An 8609-nucleotide genomic window follows, 5' to 3' on the forward strand; every position below is an offset into this window, starting at 1 on the left:
TCACTTCATAACGTTCCCATGGCAACAGGGGAAAACGGCTGCTCTTGTGTGAAGTAAACGCAACATTTTTCAACTTTCTGCTAAGATATATGTGTGACTTTTTTGCAACAAAAGTGCGGGGATTATGAAATCATGCAAGCCCCGCATATTTTGCACAGAAATCGGCAATTTATGCGGCGAAAGTGCAGCGTATTTGAAAAGAATGCGGGCCCCGCATAAATATGCAGACTTTGGCTGATTATGCATTGAATTATGAGATCACATAATCACATTTTTCTGGAGGGACTGGATTTAGGGAATTTAGGGCGTTTTCACACCTGTCCTGACCACATGAGGTCGGTGTGAAAATGCCCCGTTTTTTCTCGCTTTTCCAAAATTTTTGTTGATTTTTTCGGCATTTTTTTAAACATTTTTTTCCTACATTTTATGTCATACATTTACTTCGTTTTGGTGGGTGTTTTTTACAGCATTTTTTTGTCGTTTTATTTTTCATTTCATTTTTTTTGTCTTCATCGTTGCTTTTTTTCCAGTGTTTTTCGTTCAGTTTTTCTGATGTTTTTGATGCTGATGTTTTTTGTCATTTTTTTTATGTTTTAATGTTTTTTTAATGTGGGGAGGGGGCGGAGCTTTGACTCCCCTGTAGTGTGTGTGTATTTAAAACCCGAGACACACCGAGCCAATAATAAGCCGAGGTCGGTGACTCAAGTCTGTTCGGTGAGTTCCGTGCCTTCGTCCGTCCGAGGGGCCGTCGGCCTTCATTTTGGCTGAATTTACATGTATAATCGGAAGGCGGGCACTGCCGGCAGTCAGACTCGAGCCATCTGATTGGTGGAGAGCTAACCAGGAAACGGGGAGCGGGATGAGCGTGACTAGAGTCTCTCAAAATCTGATGAAAATCTTTTAAACTGACCTTTGTTGATCTGAAATGAAGACAGATTCAGCAACTGCACGGCCTATTTCTCTCTTCAAATGTTTTCAGAAACACGTTTCGGTGAATTATTTTAGTCCAATATGAGATCATATTCTGAAGGAGACGCCATTATGGTCGGGAGCAGCCAGACCCACGTGACGCGTTTGTCCAATCAGCTGCCGGTTTTCATATTTTAGGCGAAAATACAGATTAGCGCCGCCTGCTGTTATGGAGACGTATTACGTCTCGTCTCTTCGGTGTTCTGAGGAACTTTTTGGACCAACTCGGGGAGACTGATCAGTCACACTGGCTTTACTGCCGACGGCCGGCCGTCTGGTTGGTGGGTCTGGGGCTTAAGGGGTGAGGGGGGCGGGGCTGTTGTGTGTGTGTTTCAGGGAGCTGTGGTCCACATTGTGTGTGTGTTTCAGGGAGCTGTGGTCCACGTTGTGTGTGTGTGTTTCAGGGAGCTGTGGTCCACGTTGTGTGTGTGTGTTTCAGGGAGCTGTGGTCCACATTGTGTGTGTGTTTCAGGGAGCTGTGGTCCACGTTGTGTGTGTGTGTTTCAGGGAGCTGTGGTCCACGTTGTGTGTGTGTGTTTCAGGGAGCTGTGGTCCACGTTGAGCCGTCTGTCTCAGAGAGTGGACCTGAGCGAGGCCGAGCTGGAGGGGAACATCCGGACGCTGAGTTTCAGGATCCAGAGACTGGAGAACATCCAGCGCCGGTCCAAGGCCTTCAGGTTAGCGGGGGGGGGCAGGAACTTTTACTATCTAAAGCAGGGGTGTCACACTCAACTTCATTAAGGGCCTCACTGGACACTAAGAATCACATCAAGGGCCAGACGTAAAGTTTATTGACAAGCTTTATTTAATGGAAAAAGTCAAACATCTTTGACTGTATTATTGCATGTCCCATATAGTCTTTTTACTTACAGCTTGGTCGACATAAAGCCACAAAAAAGTAACGTAGCCATCGAAGAAAAAAGCAACAAAAAAGGTTGAAAAAAGCAGAGAAAAAAACCTTCAGAAAATGTGCCAAAAAACAATTTAAAAAGTGGCAAAAACATTGAAAAAAATAGCACCAAATGCATTGTATCGTCTCGTTTATCGACACTAAACTTGGAGACAGTTTCCTCTGCAGACAGTTTGAGGACATGGAGGAAAAACAACACTGTGTGAGTCAGAGTAACATTTGAAAGTACTTTGTGTGAGTTTTTACTCTCTGTGTGTGTGTTCAGGAACAGAGCCACGGAGCTGGAGACTCAGCTGGAGGTCTTCTCCGCTCGCTACCTGCAGGGAAACTGACCACGAAGGAGAACGGGGGCGTGGCTAGAAGAGATACAGCTACTGCCGGGAGAAACGCCACATTACTCTAAATCTAAGCTAATATATTAACCCTTGTGTTTCCTCGGGTCAACTTTGACCCGTTTTCAGAGTTTTTATATCAGAAATATGGGTTTCTTTGAACCAAAATGCCCAAAAATAACATGGATGCATGGATGTACGTTTTGCACGTAAAATGAATGATTACTTTTATTGACTTTTGGGTGTTTTATTCAATTTTATAAGCATGTTTAAATGGTTTTAGAACAGTATCGTTACTAAACTTTGACATCAACCAGTCTGTGATCCACTCAACATGCTCTGATCTGAACTATTAGTCAGAATAATTCATCATTTCTGCTTTTTTAACTCAAAAATTAGGTATAATTAGCCTGGATGCCAGCTGAACTTAGCCCCGCCCACAACATTTGAGGTCGGGAAGTTCGGTCTGGACTTGATCCGTTGTGCTATGCTCCAACCAGAGCTGTTTGGACCAATCAAATTGTCAGGGGGCGGGCTTTATACGATGATGGACAGATGATCAACAGTAATCAACCACGTCACCAAAGAGCGCTTGGGTTCAATTCGTTTACAACAACCCACGTCACCCTGCACTGCGCAGGTTTTATGACTTCTCCCGAGGTCCTGTAGCTGTAATAATGGATATAGCTAATGGTTGTAATTCACCATGTGTATTAATACATCCATGGTATTATCTTATGATACATCCAACGGTTGTATGGATGTATGTATGGATGCTGTAAAGCCTGTAACGTGGGTGTAACGTCATTAGCGTTTCCCAAAACTGCCGGGGCTATCGGCTAGTAGCTAACCTAGCTAAGTATCACCTTAGTAGCTTAGTGCTAGCTCGTAGCTAGCTACCTAGTAGCACGACAAAATGATTACAACTCCTTGGTTGTCTAAATACATCCATCATTTATTTAGACAAGCATGTAAACATAGGGTCCAGGTTGGGAAAAACACTCTAGTTGCTATTTAAGTATTTTGCATAATTGCAGTTAGAAAAACAGTTTCCTGTCTCTTTGGTTTGACTCACATCTAGGCGGGCCGGATTGAAATGTGCAAAGGGCCAGATTTGGCCCGCTGGCCTTGAGTTTGACACCCGTAGCTGTATCCCATCTCGCCTCAGCCGTGTGTTTGATGGCGAGCAGCGCCCCCTGCTGGACCTGCTGGACCTGCAGTCTGTTTCCTCTCACAGAAACATTATTGATCTTCAGTTCTAGCAGCTGTTAATATAATGAATAATGAATAATCTCTGTAACTGTGTTTCTGCTGCAGTGTGTACTATCACATCACATTAAAGACAGTTCACAAGTTTGTTCAGTGTGCTTGTGTTGTCATTAGGGCCCCAACGGTGCCTTGCACTGACAGTGAGAGGAACCTATTGTTTTTGTGAGGATTATTATTATTTTTCCGAGTCCTTTGTCGCATTTCTGAGGGGGTTAGAATGCACGAAAACTCGCAAAAATTTGCACACATTTCAGACCTGGTGAAAATTGCAAAGTTCTGTAGTGATTGGGCTCGGCCGTTGCCAGGCGGCTCCATAGCGCCCCCTAACGCCTGGTATGGTCCGGAGAAAATTAAGAAGTTAATATACCAAATTTTGAGGGAACATAGGTCTCATCTTGAAGTCCATGTAGCATTTATTTTTTTTAAATCTTTCCACCTGACAGGAAGTCGGCCATCTTGGTTTTCGTGCGAAATTCTTCATTTTACGAACAGGTGTTTTCCGGCATGTGTTTGTCTTTTTTATGCTTTTTTCATCGCTTTTTCTACATTTTTTTTCTGCATTTTAGTGACTTTTTCCAATGTTTTTTTGGTGGATTTTTGTAGCTTTTGCTTTTTCCTGCGTTGTTTATCGCTATTTCAAAAGTTTATTTTCAAAGATTTTTGTCATTTTTCTCCTTGTTTTTTGTCACTGTCTGCACTGCATCGTGGGGGAAACAAAGAAACAAAGAACATGTTTTCCTGTTTTTTTCCGACGTTTCTGATGTTCTTTCTCTACGTATTTTTTCTGCGTTTTTGTCTTTTTGTGTACTTTTTTTTTGTCGCTTTTCCTACATTTTTGCTGTTTTTTTCTGCAGTTGTCGTTTTTTTTGTAGCTTTTGATTTTTTTCGTTGTGTGTGAGTGTGTGAGTAAAGTGTGTGTGTGTTTGTGTGAGTAAAGTGTGTGTGTGTGTGTGTGTGTGAGTAAAGTGTGTGTGTGTGTGTGTGAGTAAAGTGTGTGTGTGTGTGTGTATGTGTGTGTGTGTGTGTTTGTCTGTGTGTGTGTGTGTGTGTGTGTGAGAGGCCGGTGAGATGTCTGTGTGTGTGTGTTTCTCTGTGTGTTTGTGTGTGTGTGTGTGTGTGTGTGTGTGTGTGTGTGTGAGAGGCCGGTGAGATGTCTGTGTGTGTGTGTTTCTCTGTGTGTTTGTGTGTGTGTGTATGTGTGTGTGTCTGTGTGTCTGTGTGTGTGTGTGTGTGTGTGTGTGTGTATGTGTGTGTGTGTGTGTGTGTGTGTCTGTGTGTGTGTGTGTGTGTGTGTGTGTGTTCTGGTGTTTAGAAGAACAGGATCATTTCCTCTTTTTTTGCCAGCAGGTTTTTATTAGTTTTTCATTTTTGGGAGAAAAGAATATGTAAGAAAGTAGAATCCTAAAGGAGACAAAGTCCTACATGCATATACATCGCTCTCCTTCCTCATCACACGTAATAAATCAACATATTATAATAAATCAAGATAGATAAAGTCTCTGGATTCTTAAGTATTTAGCAGCTTTTAAAACACAGTTCACAAAGTACTTCGACAGACAAAAACTATGAAAACTGAATATTCAGCATCAAAAAAACAACAGAGAAGTGAAGGGAAATGAGAGTTAAACAGGGAATAAAGCCAAGACAGAAGACCCACACACACACACACACACACACACACACACACACACACACACACATAGAACACAGTAGAGAGAAGACAAACTAAGCTTATAAATATAAGCAATAAAAACATAAAAAATCAAGACCAAGAAAAGAAAGTACAACGAATTTCCAAGTGAGTGATTCAGGTTCAAAAGAAGAAGTTTGTCCCTCCGTTAGACTCCAGTCATTGTTGTTGTTGTTGTAATACTCATCTCAGCCCCCCCCCAACATAATATCACATATACACTCTAAGAAATATCGGAGTATTAACAGTAGAGCTGGGCAATCATCATGATATGAGACTAGATATGGTGTTAGATTTTGGATATCGTAATATCATGCTATGACATAAGTGTTGTTGTCTTTTCCTGGTTTTAAAGGCTGCATTACAGTAAAGTGATGTACTTTTCTGAACTTACCAGACTGTTGTAACTGTTCTATTATTTTCATTTTCCCCACCTACACATGTCTCCACATTACTGATGATTATTTGTGTGAAGTTATTTTGTTACAGCACCAGTAGTCAATCCTAGAATATCGCCGCAATATCAACATCGAGGTATTTGGTCAAGAATATCGTGATATCTGATTTTCTCCCTATTCCCCAGCCCTAATTAACAGTTTTATGTCTGTATATTTTAGCAGAAATTGTTGTATTTCTGTTGTTTTTTTATTTCAAATTGTATAATTTGGGCTCCGACATCAGCAGTTCAGAGACCTGTTGGTAGACTGGATCTGGACACAAAACACATACACAGACACACACACAGACACACACGTGTGTGTGTCTGTGTGTGTATCTGTGTGTGTGTCTGTGTGTGTGTCTTTGGGCTTAACTTAACTGGAGGAAAGCCGGGGGTTAGGAAGGAGGACATTATTTTACTGAATAATCCTTCTGTACTTTAACTGCAGTGACATGTGGACTTCGGTACTTCTATATACTTGTAATGGAGTATTTTTAAGTTGCATGCTGAAACCTGTAGTATGTCCAAAATGTCTGAATTTTACAACCCATATCTTGAAAGGTTTGGTTCTCAGACTCTGATGAAACTTCAGTATGTAGACATCTTATTATCTAGTCTTACAAGTAGAAAATAATGGATTTTAGAAATGAGTGGAGGCGAGTCGAGCTGGTACCATGTGGTGGAAATCCTCCATACTGAATCATGTGAAAGTAATCAGCTGTGTGTGTTTAGAACGTGGTGTAACGCTGACCTCTTGTGGCCAATATTAGTATTACAACAACAAAGACTTCAGAAAAAATGACTGACAGAACATCTTTTGTTTGTGCTGTTTTCAGTAGAGATGCACCGATAGAGCGGCCGGTGACCAGAATTGGCCGGTTTTCACGTGCTCGGCCATGCAGCAGGTCAGTCTGACATATGGTGATTTCATGCTGGTCAACGCTCCAATTAACTGACAACATAAGTTATACCAGTTACAGTTCTCAAGGACGCACACACACACGGACGCCACAGCACGGACGCCACGGCACGGACGCCACAGCACGCTCTCTTTCTCCTTTCTCTCAACTTCTCCTCCATGTGTCGGCGCTATTCTCCACATGTAGGAACCTGGTGAATTAACCTGCAACATGTCAGCTGTTTGGGAATTCTTCAGCGTGTGTGCAGAAGATAACAAGTTTACAATATGCAACACCTGCAAGGAGAAAGTAGGGCGTGGAGGGACGACACCAAAAACCTAAATCACATTTCTTTAGTTGATATTGATGTGAAAAGAAGGAAATGGTTCTAACATTGCTCTTTAGATGTGTGTGAATGTCCCACACCAGGAGTAATTTATATAGTTCTATTTTATAGTGATCCATTATCTGTTCAACACATGTTCTATTAAAGAAAAGATAGAACATAAATATGTGTGTGAGCTGTAAAGTGGTTAGAAAAATGAAATCAGAATCGGCCTAGAAAGTTGGAATCGGTGCATCTCTAGTTTTCAGATGTAAAAACAAACCCAAACAGACATGGTTCCTTCATGTGTTCAAGGTTAACATATTTCTCTTTAATATTTGACGCAGTATGAATATATTTAGCAGCGTTCTGAGTAAACGTGTTCAGTTGTTTGCGTTTGTTTGTGCATCGAGCAGAGAAACTGAAGGTTCCCCCTGAGAGCCAACGACAGGAAGTAGGTGAGAAGACAGACCGCCAAAATAAAACCACAAACTCAGACGCGACGCACAACAAAACAGGCGAGTTTTAGAAAAGAAAAGAAGTGATTGTTAGAGACTCAGACACAAAGACAACAGCAGCTAGAAGAAGTTGTCACTAGGGACGGTTAACGATCCAAGTCTTCATCGATACTTTTCTATTATTTTGGTGGAAAGACAGAAATCAAATTTAATTTCTGATATCAACATAACATATGAGAAGAGTAACATAACGGAGGAGTCTTTATCTATGGTCTGTACACACTCACACACACACACACACACACACACACACACACACACACACACATGGTGCTCAGAAATCAGTTTTCTGGTTGTGTGTGTGTGCGTTTGTGTGTCTGTCTGTCTGTGTATGTGTCCGTCTGTGTGTGTGTCTGTGTGTGTCCATCTGTCTGTGTGTGTGTCTGCATGTGTCTCTGCGTGTGTGTGTGTGTGTCTGTCTGTGTCCGTCTGTGTTTGTGTGTGTGTGTGCGCGTGTGTGTGTTTGTGTCTGCGTATGTGTGTGTGTTTGCGTGTGTGTGTGTGTGTGTGTCTGCATATGTGTGTGTGTGTTTGCGTGTCTGCATTTGTGTGTGTGTGTGTGTGTGTGTGTGTGTGTGTAATGTTGGACTGAGTGGTCTTATCATTGCCAGTGATGGAGCCTCTCTACTAAGCAGTCAGAGTTTGCAGCGTTGCGACTCCAAGACAATCCAAGGATTATTTTATTTTAAATTGATGATCAACATTGATGTGCATCAATTAAAAAAAAGAAGAAATGAACTTAAAAACACAAATGACATTTTGGCTGCTCCTGATCTGTGCTGTTCCTAAAATGTAGCCAAACATTTGACCGCTCAGCTCGTTGAGCCATCCCAGCGAGGTACCAAATGAGAAATGTTTCTTTGTTTAGTATAAAAGCGGTTGGCCGACATTTCAGGACTTTAAGGATGTGTAGACGCCCCGATTACATGTGGAGCTGCAACAGACTTCGGCAAATAGGTTTCTCTTTAAAAGAAGACTTAATAAACTCATATATTAGGACAGTTTATAACCATCTGAAGGACATGTAGACGCCCTGAACAAACCAAGTTTATAAGAGAGTTATAAACAGGAAGTTCCTACAGGAAGCTAAAGGGTTGTGCCGTTATATTGCCAAGAATTTTTCCTGCAGCCATCGTCGTCATCGGGGGTGTAGTGCTGCCGGAGCAACGCAACGACACTTGTTCCTCCATATGAAGAAAGAACAACATTCGCCTTTTGCATAATCTCTTTAAAAAAAAAAATCATATTTTTTGGAGCA

General features: G+C 41.7%; 1 protein-coding gene across 2 annotated transcripts in view; it reads left to right on the forward strand.

Annotated features, from left to right (window-relative positions):
• The window catches only part of LOC116056355 (mitofusin-1-like), a 26588-nt gene extending 24205 nt beyond the window's left edge, over positions 1 to 2383 (forward strand). For both annotated transcript variants that reach the window (XM_031308530.2, XM_031308531.2), the window contains exons 17-18: positions 1512 to 1646; positions 2145 to 2383. In XM_031308530.2, the coding sequence (XP_031164390.2) occupies positions 1512 to 1646; positions 2145 to 2211 (202 nt within the window). In that variant the 3' untranslated portion in view covers positions 2212 to 2383. The remainder of the gene's footprint in view (positions 1 to 1511; positions 1647 to 2144) is intronic.
• The last annotated feature ends 6226 nt before the right edge of the window (positions 2384 to 8609 follow it).

Source organism: Sander lucioperca, chromosome 9 (genome assembly GCF_008315115.2).
Source record: "Sander lucioperca isolate FBNREF2018 chromosome 9, SLUC_FBN_1.2, whole genome shotgun sequence".
Classification (NCBI taxonomy): Eukaryota; Metazoa; Chordata; class Actinopteri; order Perciformes; family Percidae; genus Sander; species Sander lucioperca.